The sequence below is a fragment of the Furipterus horrens genome, unplaced genomic scaffold (genome assembly GCF_987537825.1).
Source record: "Furipterus horrens unplaced genomic scaffold, mFurHor1.1.pri manual_scaffold_9, whole genome shotgun sequence".
In the NCBI taxonomy this organism is placed as follows: Eukaryota; Metazoa; Chordata; class Mammalia; order Chiroptera; family Furipteridae; genus Furipterus; species Furipterus horrens.
The window spans coordinates 422,538-439,021 of NW_028327179.1; the positions used below are offsets into that span (position 1 = coordinate 422,538).

The 16,484-nt window shown below is 56.3% G+C and overlaps 1 protein-coding gene across 3 annotated transcripts in view; it reads left to right on the forward strand.

Moving 5' to 3' along the window:
• OGDH (oxoglutarate dehydrogenase) overlaps positions 1–16,484 on the forward strand; it is a 42,697-nt gene that overhangs the window by 7,719 nt on the left and 18,494 nt on the right. For 2 of the 3 annotated variants that reach the window (XM_090286964.1, XM_090286965.1), the window contains exons 2-4: positions 5,530–5,778; positions 10,691–10,882; positions 12,302–12,404. In XM_090286964.1, the coding sequence (XP_090143090.1) occupies positions 5,557–5,778; positions 10,691–10,882; positions 12,302–12,404 (517 nt within the window). In that variant the 5' untranslated portion in view covers positions 5,530–5,556. Of the gene's footprint in view, positions 1–5,529; positions 5,779–10,690; positions 10,883–12,091; positions 12,183–12,301; positions 12,405–16,484 lie in introns of all 3 variants that reach the window. The other variant, XM_090286966.1, reaches the window with a different exon arrangement.

The window sequence follows — 16,484 nt, forward strand, 5'->3', positions numbered from 1 at the left end:
CAGGACCCCTCCTGTCGAGGGTACAGTCTGGACAAGAGCAGATCAGCCTGCAGACCCCCAAAGGAAGGTCACCTGGGGGTCTGACTGTGGACGTGGGAGTCTCTCCCAGAGATCTGGCCAGCTACCACTCCAGGTTAACTTGCATTTAGGGTTACCTTGGGAACTTCAGCTTTTAAGAGAAATCTTTGGTTGATCTTTTTTCTAGGTAAGTTGTGATTGATTCTTTAATCACAGAAGCACTTTCAAGAGTGCAGAGTGCTTTCTCGTTTGCATCATAATTACAGAAAAACATTGAGGACAGGAATGTGAAGGAAACTGAACAAAGAGCAAGTGAGGTGTCTAAGGTTCATGCAGCAAGTTAGAGTCACTCTGCCTGTGGGCCCCTGGGCTCCCTCGTGGTTAGGGTCTAGTGATGGCAGAATGCCCTGCAGGTTAAACAGCGTCCTGACCACTCCCCTGCCCAAGCTGACGTTTGGTGACGCGTGCCGGGACCGGCATGGACCTTAGAACCTTTCTGTCCCAAAGGGAGAGTTGGTGCTGCGCTTTGTGTGGTCTCTGCCCCATGGCCAGAACCAGAGTGGCCGCAGGCCTAGAGTGACAGCCACTGGCGTGGCACAGGAATATTTATGAGTCCAAAACCTAAAAGAAAAAGAAAAAATATTTTCAAAATGAGGTGTTGTTCTTTTAAAACGGGTGCCAAGGAACACTTGGGTCACAGTCACCTAATGATATGTGTGCTCTTTGCCCTCCAAGGCTCATTTCCCGAGACGCTGGGCCCAGGCTGCCTTTGCTGACGCTGCCCCTTTAATTGGCCCTCTGCCCAGCCCCGGTGATGCTGATAGGCATCAGGAGTCCATTTCTGTCCCCATGCATACAGGGAGGTGACCGGGGAAGGTGCGGGCACAGATAAAGTTCCCTTTCACTTTTGCATCTGGTTTCCTGAGGGCAGGGCCCCAAACCCTTAAAAACAAAGTTTTCTTTGGTTTTTACTTTTTAAACCTTATTTTTGTCAAATGTATAGGTTCATACTTGCATCCTGAAAGTAATGGGTTATGAATAATGTCATTTCGTGTACCTTTTTTTGGCATTAATAGGTTCACTTACATTTTCCTGGACATATTTTTAAAAAAGCAACTTTATTGAGGTATAATTTACATGCCATCCAATTCACCCATTAAATTCTGCCGTTGACTGTTCGCAGTGCCTGAGAAGGCTGTGCAGCCGTCACCATGATCTAGTTGTAGAGCATTTTCATGCCCCTGAAAACCCCATGACCATTGGCAGTCACACCTCATCCCTGCCCAGCCCTGGGCAACTGACCACTGGTGGACTTTCTCTCTGTATGGATTTGTCTATTCTGAACATATCACGTAAGTGAAATCATACGTGTTTCTTGTGAACGACTTACTTCACTTTACATAGTGTTTTCAAGGTTTGTCTGTGTTGCCCAGCTGTTCCCTCGTGTGGTTGGACCACATTCTTTCCCCCGTTCATTGGTGATGGACCTTTGCGTGTTCCACTTTCTGGCCAGTGTGTGTAATGCTGCTGTGAGTATTCATGTACCCGTTTTTGTGTGGACGTATATTTTCACTTCTGCTGGTCGTGTTCCTGGGAGTGGAGTTGCTGAATCTTATGGTAATTCTACATTTAACTATTTTCGAGGAACTGCCAGGCAGTTTTCTGCAGGGGCCACACCAGTTTACATTCCTACCAGCAGCGTCTGAGCTCCCGATTTGTCCTCATCCTCACGACACTTGTCATTTCGTTTTTGATTCTGTCTAGTCTCTGTGAAGTGGTACCTTGTTGTGGTTTTGATTTGCATTTCCATAATAACTAATGACCAATAATGACCAATATGCTCATTGGTCATTTGTGTATCTTTTTAGGGAAAATGTATTTATATCTGTAGGGAACTGCTCGTTGTGGTTTAGGGAATTGTAGCCCCGGCCAAGCATGACCGCACCTCCGGCTGTGCTTGTCTTTAAGTCTCAACATAAGGCTGCGCAGGAGACATAACTGAAAACCACTCAGAGGGTTTCCACGGGAATTGGATGTAAAGAATGCTTATGCTTTAGAGCTTGCTCTGCTTTCCTTATTTTTAATGTAACATAAACAGTCTCTAGCAAGGAATGTATGAAACCTTCCCCTAATGCCAGTGTGGCATCATGATGTTTAATAGACCCTGACCCAGACTGGTCACAGTGGCCCCTGTACTGGTACATGTCATCTGTTGTTCTCAGCTATAATCGAGGCGCCTAAAAGCTATTGATGATTCATGAATTTCGACCTTGTACCTCCCATGTATATCCTCCTCAATAAAAGGCATGAGGGATGGAGGTTTAATTGTTGTTCTCCTCCCCTAGAGAGAGCAGCCACCTTCCTTCCCCCAGACATAATAAAATGTCCTGGGTAAATTTGTTCTGCCGTGGTCATGAAGCATCTGCTGGACAGAGTAGTTTCCAACCGAGCCTAGGGTATTGGAAGCTCCGCCTCATCTGGTGCCCAATGTGGGGCTCGAACCCACAACCCTGGGATTAAGAGTTCCATGCTCTACTGACTGAGCTATACCCCCTCCTTTAAAAAATGTAAATATCTCCATATATCAATACATACTTACTCTAAGATATTGCGTGCCTCCGCTCTTACAGGAAAATCGGCCAAGCATATTCAGGCACTTTAACTCAAAACATTTAATTTCTTAGATCAACCACAGCAAATAAAAACTAAAAATAAACCAGGCTACATAGCCCATCGTATCTTTTAAAATCTTCTTAAAAAACATAAAAGGGGGAATATGGAGTCCTCCCCAAAGAATCTAATTTAGCAACCTAATTAGACTTACGTTTTCCCTATTTTTTGATTGGGTTATTTTTTTTCTTTGTTGAGTTATAGGAGTTCTTTATGTATTCTGTATATAGTTCTTTAGTTATATGATTTCCAGATACTTTCTCCTAGTTTGTGTCTTTACTTTCTTGTTGGTACCCTTTGATGCACTGAACTTTATTTTGATGAAAGCCAATTTATTTTTTTCTTCTGTTGTACTTTTGGTTTCCTAAGATTCCACTGAAAACCACAAATATTTACTCCATTTTAACTTGGAAGTTCTAAAACGTGTAAGAGTCTTACAGTCTTAGCTCTTCCATTTGGGTCTTCGGTCCATTTTGAGCTATTGATAGCTCTGTAGGTGGTGTGAGGTAGGAGCCCAGCTTCATCCTTTGCACGTGGACATCCAGTTGTCCCAGCTCCATCTGCTAAAAAGACTGTGTTTTCCCCATGGAATCTGTTTGGCACCCTTGTCAAATAGAAATATTCCTCTAAACCAAAATCGGAACTCTTGGGCTTTTTGGACAACCCAAGGCTTTTGTGAAAGTGTCTGGATGAGTGTGTGTCTCTCCCAAGGATGAGCTGTTCTAGAAGCCGACTCTGGGATCAAAATCACGGGGTCTGGGCGACCCCAATCCGAAATGCAAATCTGGTGTCTGTCCCGTGGGTCCCTCCAGCTGTGGACAGGAAACTCATCTTAAGGGTTGTCTGAAAATTGCCAGCTCTCCTGGTAGCTGTGCTGGGCAGCACTGAGCTACCTGTCAGACTCAGGGACAGTGGATGGCTGGGAACGTGGTTACCTGCAGGGTCGCTGGGGGGAACCCATTTGTGGCGGTCGGCAGAGCACCTGTCGCCTGCAATGGCGGAGGTGATGCGCTGTGTTCTGGGAGAGGAGCCTGGCTCAGGCCATCACGGGTCTCAAGCTGCCTAGATGATCATTCATGACACTGGAGGGAACACACTGACGTTTTCCTTTGGACCTGAGTTTTGTTTTGTTTTTTAAGCACTGAAAGCCCCAGTTGGAGTATTACTGTTGCCCTCAGGGTCTTCCATGGCCCTGCCTGCCTTGAGTGTATTTGTGGGAGTTACTAGAGCACAGCAGGGTGTAGGCGGAACTACTGGGGCGAGCTTTTGACTTTTAAGGCACAAACACCGTGGGGCTTAAGGCTGCATTCTGTAGCTACAGCCGCAACCTGTTGCTTGCTCATCGTCAACATTTAAGGAGCAGGTGCCATGTTTGCTCAGTTTGATTCTGAAGCACCAGCGCCGCCCTTCCCTCTGCTGAGCGGCCCTTTCCGAGCAGCGGGCCCGGCGCTCGCTCTCTGTCCACGTTGGACATGTGTTCGGGAGGGAAGGTCCTCACACAGTGTGAGCTGGGTAGTTCTTGGCGTGTCTCAGAGCTGGGGTTTCCTTCAGGCAGCTCTGCAGGCCGGGGTGGTCCCAACTTCACGGCCCGGGGCCTGCGTTGAGGCAGGTTTCTGAGCACAGCCGGAGCCGTCTGCACACGTTCACCCAGGCCCCGGGTGCCCTCCCCTCCCCGGGCCCCTTTGGCCAGCTGGAAGTGTGCTTGTCCCTTTCTGAGAAGGTGCCTGCCTAGAGGCGTGCTGGGGTTCTGGAAGTGGTTCAGGACCCTCTGGAAATAGTTTGAACTCTTTCATGGTCTGGTGGGCAGTCAGCTTTGCTAAAATGGCTACTTTTGCTAGAGTTATAAGTTAGAGTCAGTAGTATTTAATGACCATCAAGTGCAAGGTCCATTTGGATGAGAAGCCAGTAAACGTGTCCATCCCGTTTCCCTCCAGCAAGCCCAGGTTTGTTCATGTTATCACAAGCGGGCCAGGCAGAGTGGGGCTTTGCAGCCAGGAAGCTGGGCTGGGAGCCTGGCTGTGCTGTCGATGGCCCTGTGACCTGGGGGACCTCAGCTGAAACTCAGAAGGCTGGTCTGTGAAATGGAAGGGGGGTTTGTAGGGTTCGTGCAGAGTCCGACGTGTCAGGGTGCTGACCGGGGTGCGCGGGCAGCAGAGGTGTGTGGAAGTGCTTTCCTCCTGAACCTGCGGGGCCCCAGCTCCTGCCCTGCGCCCTCTGTGCCCCCCCTGCTTCCCTCCTGACTCTTCGGTGCAGGGTGCTGAGTGCTGGGTGCCGGAAAACCGCAGCCTCTCGCCTGCATGGAGTGAGTCCTCCATGGGGTTGGAGTTTCCTCTGCCTCCCAGGCACTCAGTGCTTTCTCTGTGATGTTTTTAAAGTATTTTTTCTTCTGTTCAAATATAAATTGAGAAATATTTTTCCTAGTTTCTCTCTATTCTCCAGAATATCGTGAGTCCAGCTGGTGCTCCCTAGTTTCTGGATAGAGTAGAAAACATCTTCTCATTTTGCAGTTAATCTAAATCTCATCTGTAACAATCCTTGTTGCCTTTTCTAGAATTGGTAATTATTTAATGCAGTGTACACACTCAGATGTTACACGTGTACGTTACGTGGTAGTTTGTATCCCTGGCGTTAGACTGAGACTCCTTAGAAGACCGGCCCGGCAGCGGGTGCTCGGGCACTGGAGGGAGGCTGGGGGGCCGGCTCCCACCTCGCACGCTCTGAGCCCTGCAGCAGGGCATTAGGGCCCTTCCTCCTCTGGCCGGAGCCTGTGCCTTTGGTTTTCTCCCCCAGGAGCTTTATCTGCGAAGCGCTCTCTCTGACTTCCCTTTCTCTCTCGTGCAGGCAGCTGGGAAAGACTTCAGGACGACCATGTTTCACTTAAGGACTTGTGCTACTAAGCTGAGGCCGCTGACGGCCTCCCAGACTGTTAAGACATTTTCCCACAACAGACCCGCAGCCGCTAGGACGTTTGGGCAGACCCGGGACTACACTGCCCCCGTGGCTGCGGAGCCCTTCCTGAGCGGGACGAGCTCCAACTACGTGGAGGAGATGTACTACGCCTGGCTGGAGAACCCCAAGAGCGTGCACAAGGTAAGGCTCGCAGGAGCGGGTCCGCGTGTGTCTGCAGCTGTGGCTGCTGTCGCTGGCCGTCCAGGTGGGTGTCCCGAGGAGCCGCGGACCAGCGGGCAGGCGGCCGGCGGCCCCAGCCACACGCGTCCTCGGCAGCCGCCCGGGCCGGCCAGGAGCCGCTTCTCTGGAGGGCTTTTCCGACGGACGGCGGCTCAGCGACGCCTCAGGGACCTGAAGACACGTTCGTGCAACTTCTGGCATCTTGGCAAGGCTGCTGGCGGGGGAGACGCTGGCGGAAGGAAACCAGCGGAAGTACATCCGGCGGCCCCTTTGTCCCAGGGTCCTGAGAAATGCCTTGAAGTCATCTCGTGAGATTTCTGTGCCAGTCACGTCTCAGATCACCGTGCTCGTGGTTTTCTCCTGTATTTGGAAGTCAATTCCGTGAAGGCTCCTTCTGATTCCCCGCGTCCCCCGTGGGACACATCCTTTTTAGCGCCTCTCTCCTCACGGCTGGCTTGGTACCGGCACACCTAGTGGCCAGTGGAAATTCGTGGTTTTAATGACCGTTTCTTGGTTTTCAGGTCAGGCACTGGCCCAGAGTAGGAGCTGGGGGGCGGGGCCTTGAGCCGCTCAGGCTCCGCTGGCCCCGGGGGCAGGGTGGGCGATCGCAGAGCACGCGTGTGGAAGGCATGCGGGGCCAGCAGAGGTGTTCTCAGTGCGGGCTGATGTCATCCTGCGGGCTGACCTTTTCCTTCCTTGTGAATCTCGGGGTCTCATCGTCACAATGCATTGAAGTTTGGCTCTGCTTGTGGGACTGTGGGAGCCACCAGCCCTGCCTCACCAGAAACGCCCCCTCTTTGTCTGAACCCTGTGGCTCAGTCACGGAGGGCACAAGGCCGGGTCCTCCCATTCCTAGGGCCCCCTGAGCCCGACTCCGGGGCCTTTCCCTGGGCTGTAAGCAGGGGCGGCCGGGAAGGAGATGCCGGGAGGCGCGAGGCCTCTGAGGACAGTGCTGCGAGCTTCTCTCTGGACTGAACTTGGCCCGAGGTCCCTGCACCGGACTGCTGTCTCCCAGGCCTTCACCTGGGACTGGTTTCAGAGAGAACAGCACCTGAAGGGGTGTGAGGCTCCCCTGTGGCCAGGGGTTTGGGTGGGCACGGGAACGCGCGGCCACTGGGCTGCTGCCTGGAGTCTCGGGCAGAGACAGGGGTGTGCCTTGCACCCTTGGCGGGTCCGGGGGCAGAACTGAGGCCGCTCTTCCTTGCTGACCTTGGAGTTCGCTGCCACTTGCTTGCACACTGTGGAGAGAGGATAGTGAAGTTGTTTGCAGATGTTCTCTCCCCAGGCTGCCTGCTGTCCAGAACCAATAGCGTTGCTCTGATGGAGCGTACGCACATCCTTTTGGTTCCCGTGGCTGAGGACGACCCAAGCAGAACCCCCGGTGTTAGCTGCTTCTGTGGTAACAAGGCAGGCAGGCCCGATCCCAGTGCCCTCGAGACATGGTGCCGGGCGGTGCTCTGAGCTGGGCCTGGGCGCAGCCCCTGTATCCTCAGCAGGGGGGCAGCTCGAGGGAGGCCCTGCGACAGATGGGGGGCTGACGGTCAGCACGTCACGTCTTGTGTGCTTAGCCCTAAACCAACCTTGCGTGCAGGCTCTGTGGGGGTGGGGAGCCAACCACCAGCCTCCTGCACAGACAGGGCAGCACGCAGTGTGTTTTCAGGAGGGACGTGCAGCCCTGGTGGTCAGCACAGAGAGGGTGCTTTGGGTGGGTTTCGAGACCTCCCAGCGCAGCCTTTCCTGCACAGCAGGGACGGGAGCCGGACGACGGGCACCGGAGCCTGGTGCTGGGACTCCCTGCAGCGCTTGCCGCGCTGCGCCACCCAGAAGAGCCCGTCAGAGCTGGCTGGGAAGGCGCTTCTGCTGTCCTCGGCTCTAGAGTCGCTGCCTGTCCCTCTGTTTGACTGAACTGGCCAAACTTGTTTCAAGGTGGCCGTGCATCTGATTTCCTCGGTGACGGGCTGCCCTGAGGTTCATGTTTGTAGCAGTTCAAAGCGTTGTTGGTGTCAGAAGCTAACAGGTTGTCTGTGACAGTGCGGGGTCCGCAGTGGACTGGCCGTCATCAGTTTGTCCTGTGGGATGGCCTTCAGACCTGGGCTCTGGTCCATTCCAGGTGGCCTTCCCGTGGCCAGGGTGTGTGTGTAGGCAGGTAGGGCAGGTTCCAGCTGAGGTGGAGGCAGCAGAGCAGCGCAGGATGGCGCTGAACAAGAGAAAGTGGCCCTGCAGCCAGGACCCGGAGCCCCCGAGGCCCAGGACTGGGCGGCCGCTGAAGTGTGTCTTAGTGACCCAGTGTTCAGTTCAACATTTTGTCCTCACAGGTGCTTTTTTTCTCTTTTTTTCTTTTTCTTTTTCTTTTTCCTTGTTTTTTTTAAAAGAGAGAGATGGATGTGGAGAGAAACATCAATTGGTTGCCTTCTATACATGCCCCAACTGGGGATCGAATCGCAACCTTTTGGTGTACAGGACGGCACTCCAACCAGCTGAGCTACTCAGCCAGGGCCCTGCAGGTGCTTTTTAAAGTGCGTGGAGCTGTGCAGGTGTGAGGTGTCCTCCTAGGTAGCCTGTGCTCCTGCTTCTATAGGTGAGGGAGCCAGCACAGAGAGAGAACAGGGGCTCCCAGACCCCAGAGCCAGCAGCAGGCAGGCAGGCGCTCCCTAGCAGTGGGCGCTGTCATGTGTGTGGCACTGTTAGGTCACTCCCCTGTGCTGGCCGACATGCTCAACACACAGCGGGGCCTTTGAGACAAGTGAGGGCCACCAGGGGGAGCGTTGGCCGCCCCTCCCACACCGAAGCCCTCCCTGAAAGGTCTCTGATGTGGACTTCCAGCCAGGAACTTGGCACTGAGACGCATGCAACCTGCTGACAATAAACAGGCAAAGTCCAGCCCCACACCTGCCGAGGTCAGCACCTCTCTGAGGTGGGGAAGACTCTGGACTCTGGGTGTTCAAACTCTGTACAGCTGGCACCATGCCTGGCACTCCTCCATCTGTCCGTCCGCCCTGTGGGTCTGACCCAGCAGGGCTGGTGAGCACCTGCTGAGCGTTGGACTGGCATCCTTGGGGCATCGCGGAGGAAAGGGACATGGGTGACTGCAGGTGGTATTTTTCCCGCTGCCTGCCTGGCCCAGGGCCTGGTCCCAGCCCATCCTCTGGTCCTGCCTCTGCCAGCTCACCCACATGGCCTCCGTATGGCCACGTGCCCATCTCTGCTCCGAGCACTGTCCTTCTCGGCACCTGCTCTGAAATGACAGATTCGCTCGTCTGTCCTGCCGCTCCTGAGAGTGAGAAGCTCATCGCAGACCTTTCTGTCCCCAAACCTCAGAGCACACAGCATAGGCAGCCATAGTGGATGTTTGTGGGGTGGCGCCTTTGAGTAACGGCTCACCTTGGCACACATCTAGGGAGACGCTCCACTTGCACTGGGACAGTCACTGGACCCTGTGGTCCTGCTGGGCACAGGAGCTGGCCTTCTGGGGTAGGTGCCTTCCCTTCCCGTCCCTGGGCCGAGGTCTCTTCTCCTTCAGGCCAGCAGCCCCCTCTCCTCTGGTGGGCAGAGGACTGTGTCTGCCTCAGGCCGTTGGCTGTCCAAGGCCCAGCAGAGGGACAGCTTCCTCGCCGAGTTAGTTGTGGGACAGGCAGATTCAGAGATCAGGGCTGTGACCCCAGCAACTGGGCACCTTGACTCTCAGTGTGGCAAGGGAGCAGTTAAACCTGCCTGTGTCCCACCTGAGGGAGGACATCAGCAGCCCAGCCCAGGGACACAGATCTTACCTGTTGTACGTGTTAGTGCACAGATTTTGCCAAGTACATACAGTCAAGGGCTGTCTGTCACCCAAATGTACGGACCTCTCAGGTCCTGGTAGGCAGGGGCTTGCTGGTGTTGGGGTGGGCTCCGCATCTGAGGGCCGGGCAGGCAGGGTGCAGCTGAGCGCGGGTGCCCGCACCTGCTGCCTAGAACACGTGAGACAGGTCTTGGTGCGCGCGTGCGGAGGCATGAGGTCCTGGGGAAGTGGAAGTGGGTTTAATAGTTTGGGCTTGTTTTGCAATGTAATTGTATTAAGTCTTAGTTTCTCTGACCTCTGATATCTTTTTTTAAACTTGTATCTTTGTATGAGAAGAATAAACTTATAGTTCACACTGTCTATGCAAATTATAAATTGAATCATTCAAATGTGAAACAGCTGAGAATAGTAGGAAAAGAGAAAAAATGAATTAGTTAATTAGCACAAAGGAAATGGAAGCTGATGGTAACGCCAGGCAAGCTCTCCCTGCCTGCAGGCTGTGGGCAGACTGCTGTACCACGAGTCCCTTTTCGCCGCAGACCTGGGAAGAGCATAGGCTTTTCTTTTCCTCCTACGGATAAAACACTGAGCCCGGGACCTTAGGTGCCTCTCCAGGATTCCAGAGCTGAAGCCGGAAGTCTTCCCTCTGACCGCACGCCCCGAGCCTCAGCTCCCGGGTGGCCCTCCCAGCGCACAGACAGCATGGCTTCTCTAGGGGTCCCAGCCTGGGCTCCCTCTGAATGAGGGCTCCTTTTGTGTCAGGGGAGGGCACAGCAAGGCCTGGGCCCTGGAGGCTGTGTCGGGGGACAAGAGGTCGGGGACAGATGAGTGGGAAGGCCTCGTCCTGCCACTGGGCTCCCTGGGCCTTTGCAGGGATGATGGGAGGGCTGCCAAGGGTGTCTGTGTCATTGGCGTGGGGAGGGAGGTGCACCTAGCCTCAGAGAGACCCGCCTTTTGGGGACAGAAGCAGAGCAGGAAAATGTTGCCGTATCAGGATGTGACCTGCCTGCCAAGAATAGCTCTTTTGCTGGCTGAAAACGAGGGCTCGGCGCCCGGTGAGCAGTGGAGTGACACCCATGTTCCTTCTCTCTTCAGTCCTGGGACATTTTTTTCCGAAACACCAATGCTGGGGCGCCCCCAGGCACCGCCTACCAGAGCCCGCTCCCCCTGAGCCCGGGCGCCCTGTCTGCCGTGGCCCGAGCACAGCCCCTGGTGGCTGCCCAGCCCAACGTGGACAAGCTGGTGGAGGACCACCTGGCGGTGCAGTCTCTCATCAGGGCCTACCAGGTAAGGTGGCGCCCTCCACTGCTGCAGACGCCAGCGCTGTCTCTGGGGTCTAGGACAAGAGGAAGGGGGCCAGGACAGTCCTGCCCCCAGAGCACATCCTCTGCCACCTAGAACTGCCCTGGAAGTAGCTTCTCCTTCGTTTCCATGGGTTCACAGGAAGGGTCCGTGGGCAGGGAGCAGTGCTGGGCGGGAGGGGGTGACCAGGACCCGGGGACAGTGCCGTCCCTGTGTCGGCCCCTAGCACCCAAACGCAGTAGGTGGATGTGAACTGTAGGGAGTGAGGACAGGGTGCCCACAGAAGCAGGAAGAGGCAGGGGAAGGCATTCCAGTTCACAGTCCACCCGTGGAGGACAGCTGGGGCAGGGCCTTGCTCAGAGCCCAGGAGCCTGTCCCAGATTAGCCGCCTGGCACAGGGGAACCGAGTGCAGACCTGGGCACCTGGCAGGGGGCAGTCCTGGCAGCAGAAATCTTGGGGAGCCCTGGGACCCAGGCTCCCCCGCTGCCTCTCGTGTGGCTGCAACGCGACAGGGGAGTTGGGCATTCTCTGCCCTCAGGACAGGTGAGCAGGGGAAGGTGGAAGGTAGGGCTCTGTCCCAGAGAAGTGACGGCAGCGCAGGGACTGCAGGCAGCAGGCGAGCCCCGCAATGCCGCTCGAAGCCTCATCTGCCACCGCCGCGGCACCCATGCCTGTCTCCGCCCCGCGGTGCCCGCGCCTCGGAGCAGGTCGGGAGGGAGTTTTTTTCTCCTGTCCTTAGACAGTTCAGGCCAGGAGTCAGAGTCCCTGTCACAGCCGTCCTTTGGCACCGTACCCTGAGCCCCCTGCAGGGACAGACGGGACCCCAGGGCCGACCTCACCCTGCCCCTGCCTAGCACTGGCGTCCCTTCCTCGGGGACCGTGGCGTGTTCTCAGCTGAGTCAGCGTCACACTGCGGTGACGGCCCCAGCAGAGCTTGTTTCCACTTACCCAGGGAAACTGGGCATCCCAGGAAGTGGGTCCTTTCAGGCCCTCAGCTGCCTCACGACCTGAGCGTGTACCCCCTTTTTGTAAAAGTGCCTTTGTGTGCGTAGTGCTGGGAATGTCAGCTGTTGTAAGACTTCTAAAACTAATCTTGTCATTGGGTTCATTGCTCTCAGGGAAGGTTTGACCACATGTGACTTTTACCCACAGCCCGGGACCTGCTTAACCACTGCTTGTGTTATTGCTTCCAGGTCAGGGGTCACCACATTGCAAAACTTGATCCTCTCGGAATTAGTTGTGTAAATTTTGATGATGCTCCAGTAACTGTTTCTTCAAACGTGGGTGAGGATCAATCTGTAAATGCTCATTTTAATGTAATTTTACTTTTTTACCCCTTCCCTCTTTTTTTCTCCTGTCCTTTTGTGTGTGTCCCTCCCTGTCCACCGCTGGCCCTTCCATAGATACGAGGGCACCATGTAGCACAGCTGGACCCCCTGGGAATTTTGGATGCGGATCTGGACTCCTCCGTGCCCGCTGACATTATCTCATCCACAGACAAACTTGGTGAGGGTCTGAGAGCGGCCAGAGCTGTGCTGCTTAGCTCCTGTGTCCCAGCGGTGCCAGCAGACGTCCCAGACGGGAGGGGAGACTCTTAAGTTTCCTTTGCTCTGATCACTTGAATTGGATCAGTCAGGCAGCCTCAGTGTGTTGGGGGCAGGTTATTTTTATCCCAGCTTTTCAGCCAGTTTGTAGGAGCTCGACTGTCTTGAGTCTCAAATTGGAAAGTAAAATTGGGGCCAGAAAAGGTCTGGGACACTGGGAAAAAGCTATCCCACCCGCGCAGGTGGGTCGTAAGACAGTCCGAGACTCGCTCCTCTGGCTCCGGGCTCCAGACCTCAGTGCGGGGCCGCCTGTGCTGGGCCAGGCTGTGCACAGCCCTGCTGCCACCCTGTCACACGCTGTCCCCTCTGAGCCCGGCAGGCCTGCCTCCGACAGGGCGAGTTCAGAGTGGGGTGTGCAGCTGGGGTCTCGATTCTTAGCTGCTGGTGATCACACTGAGGAAACTTTGGAAGGCGCCCCGGGGCGCAGGCAGGCGCGTGGGAGGCGCCGGGCCCCCGCGCTCCCCTCACTGCCGCCGTGCTGAGCAGGCGTGGCCGGGCTCCCACCTGCAGCCACTTCCTCGAGTTAATCCGCTCTAAGTCACTGCGCTGCTAACCGTGCTCAGGAAATGATGGTGCAACTAATTCTGAAACGGGCGGGTGTCACGGAAGCGCTGCATGCTAACGAGGATGATGATGGCCTCCCTGCCTCACGCTGCTCCTGCCAGGGGCCCTAACCTGCCTCCCTGAGTGACGGGCACTAGTCAGGTGCGGCCGGAGCGCAGGCCGTGCGGCTCTGGTGTCGGTGTCAGTGGCTTGTCATGGCTCTGTCTTCGTCCCAAGAGCAGGCGCAGGGACGCCGGGCTCTGCACTGCATCCTCCCGAATGGGGGGATGGGGGGCAGCTCAGGCGCAGATGGGGCGAGTCGAGTCTGCTGCTCCGTTCGGTGGTGTCCGCTTTGTGCTCCCAGCAGGAAGCTGCTCTCTGGTGTCCCCAGGACACGGAGCCCCCCTCCTCCACCACGCAGCCCCACACTACCCAGGCCGACGCCTTCTCGGCACCGTGAGCCCTCCCAGGAGAGGACCGTGTGAGGCACGGCAGAGCCTCACCCAACAGAGCAGGAAGGGCGCCCAGAAAGTGGGGCCTTCTCTCCCAGGAGTGCCAGCTTTTTGGCATTGAAGTGGACCTTTGTCAGTGGTTGTCAGCTCTCATCAGGACTGCCTGGGGAGCCCAGAGCTCCCCGCTGTCCCCCATGACTGATCAGGTAGGACAGTGCCACATCCAGTGGGGACAACGGTGCAGGGAGAGAAGTCGGGCCTGGGGGCCCTTCCAGCACCTCAGCGCCCCCCTCTCGCCGGGGCTCAGGCAGGGATACTATTCTCTGGGCCACCGCGGCCTTGGTGCTGTGCCTCTAGGGAGAACTGTCCCTGGCAGCGGGTCTCACAGGGAGGGAGGGCGGATGTCATAAACCTGGGACGCGTGGCAGCGGCCCCACTGCACCCTGAGACCCCAGGACCACTCAAGAGAAGGTCGGGGAACCCTCAGCCCTTTGTAAAAGTAAAGTGCGTATTCATTCTGAGAACCTGAAATAGTGGGACATGCAAGTCGTGATGCGTTCTTTCTGTAGCTGCAAAAACGGGACGTGGTGCCGACCTAGTGCAGGTTTGAGTCTGTAGGAAAGTTAGTCTTGAGCTGTCTCACCCCTGATGTGCGCAGGTCAAGAAATGGGGGGGTCCAGCACACCTCTCTGCCCATGGCTCCGCGGGTGTAGCGCCTCCAGGTCTTCCAGACCTTGGGCCGGCTCCACGGGGCGCCTGTCTCCTCATCTGCCGGCTGTTCCAGACCAGGGCTGGGGCCTGCGCTCCTGGGGGCCGAGCCAGCGTCGGCGCGCAGTCTGGGCAGGGCCACTGGCCCACTGGTGCAGGCAGAAGCCAAGTGATGGGTCCCAGGCCACACCGCGCTGGGGGAGGCCCGAGTTCACCCGAGGGACCCGGGGACGCGGGGTCACTGCAGGAACTTGGCCCCTGTGCGGGTCTGGGGTGACTGAGCGGCTGGTGTCCTCAGACACTGCTGCACCCCCTCAGAGCTTCTCCTGCGGGGAGGCTGAAGCTTGGGCGACGTGCGCCCCCAACACAGCCCAGAGCGTTCTCTGCTGTCAGAGAAGCAGGCGAGGGCAGCGAGCGGCCTGCATGGTGTGCAGGGCCGCTGTCCACTCGGAATTCCTTCAGGTGGGACGTGGGGAGGCTTCCTGCCGCATCCTTGAGAAGGCTGGGACACGCCGGCCTAGAAATTCTGCCACTCGAGCTGGGTCCTTCACAGGCTGGATGGCCACCATCTCCTGGGTGCTCCCGGGAGGGACGTAGGGCAGTGCGCCCGCGGAGCCGACTGGACGCAGCGCAACGCTGTGCAGGCAGTGGGCTTGCTGGCTGCTCTCATGAGAACCTAGTGAGTGTTAGACCCGTTTCTCCGTCAGGCGTGGGTGGGCTCCTGTCGATGCGTGGCGACGGCCAGAATGTGGTGGTCGGGGGTCAGGTTCTAGGTGCCAGGCTGTCCCGTCCGCCCTCCCAGGGGAGGGTTGGAGCTCCCCGTGAGCCCCCGGGTGCTCTCAAGAAAGGTCGGCGTGGCTCCTGGTGGGAAGGTCCAGGCGGTGCCCCCTGCTGCCCCCTCAGCTGGGGACCAGCCGCACAGGAGCTGAGCCTGTCATGTGTGGCCCCCGAGCGCTGGTGCTGGCCACCTGGGGTCTGGCCACACTGAGCTGCCCTGACTGGTCTCGGCACCTAGAGAAAAAGCCCGTTAGTACCTGCCCTCTGTCTCCTCCTCCAGCTGCAGCGATTGCGTCAGCGCCTCTGTGGTGTGAGTGTAAGTACGTGCTCCAGCCCCGCTGCTCAGTGGCGAAGACGGAGTCTTGCTCTGACGTGAGACTCACAGGCAGGGCTGGAAACAGGTTCCATCCGTGAGATCCGTCTTGGGACATGAGCTTGAGCTGAACTGTTCAAAAGCCCGTTTAAAAGTCCAGCCCTGGCCAGTGTGGCTCAGGGGACTGAGTGCCAGTCTGTGAACCAAAGGGTCGCTGGTTGGATTCCCATCAGGGCACAGGCCCAGGTTGAGAGCCAGGTCCCCAGCTGGGAGCGCACGAGAGGCAACCACACATCGATGGTGCTCTCCCTCTCTTTCTCCCTCCTTTTCCTTCTTTCTGAAAATAAATAAGTCTTTAAAAATAAAATAAAAATCCAAATTTGTAACAGCACTGTAGCTGCTTCACTGGGGTAACTCACCCCCAGACCTTACCCCCATGGCTGGGAGAATGAACTAAAAGCTGTAGAGAACTGCTCACGGAGTGTTTCTGGCTGCTGTGCAGGAGGAGCTGGGACTGGGCTCCCTCTGGCCGCGGTGGGCACGTTCCCACAGGCGGCCTGCTGCCCGAGACGAGGAACGGCGAGGCCTGGTGTCGCCCCCTGTCTCCCGCAGAGCCCCCAGTACTCAGCCGGAAGTAAAGCTCCAGTGTGTTTCGGGGCGCTGGCGCCAGGGACCCTGTGTGCGCTTGTGAACAACAACCGGAATTTCTTCTCTTTTACTTTTCTTTGGTTTGTGTCTTTTCTTCGTGTTTTATTTTTTAAAAGCTAAAAACCTACCGCAGTGCCCTCTCATCTGTGCAGGTGCGCCCACGATCCCCAAGTGGGTGAACCCTGTGTGCACTGGGTTTTCTCCTGCACCCATGTCTGTGGCACAGTGACAGGGTGCGAGCAGTGACCAGACACCGTAACACGTGCTGGAACAGCCACATAAACGTGGGCCTCTCTCTGATAACCATGCTAACAGGCGTGAGTGACGGGGCGATTCCCTCCCGCTACTGAGAAAGCGTGCAGTTGGAAACTTACGAGTTGTTTATTTATGGCATTTTCCATTGAATACTTTTGGGTGTGGTTGGCCATGAATAGCTGAACCTGCAGATAAGGGGGGCTGCTGTTCAGGTGAAGGCAAAAGCAGCCACCTGCCCTGTGCCCAGAGTGAGCAAATGTGAACATCTTAGCGAGCTGCCTTAGAC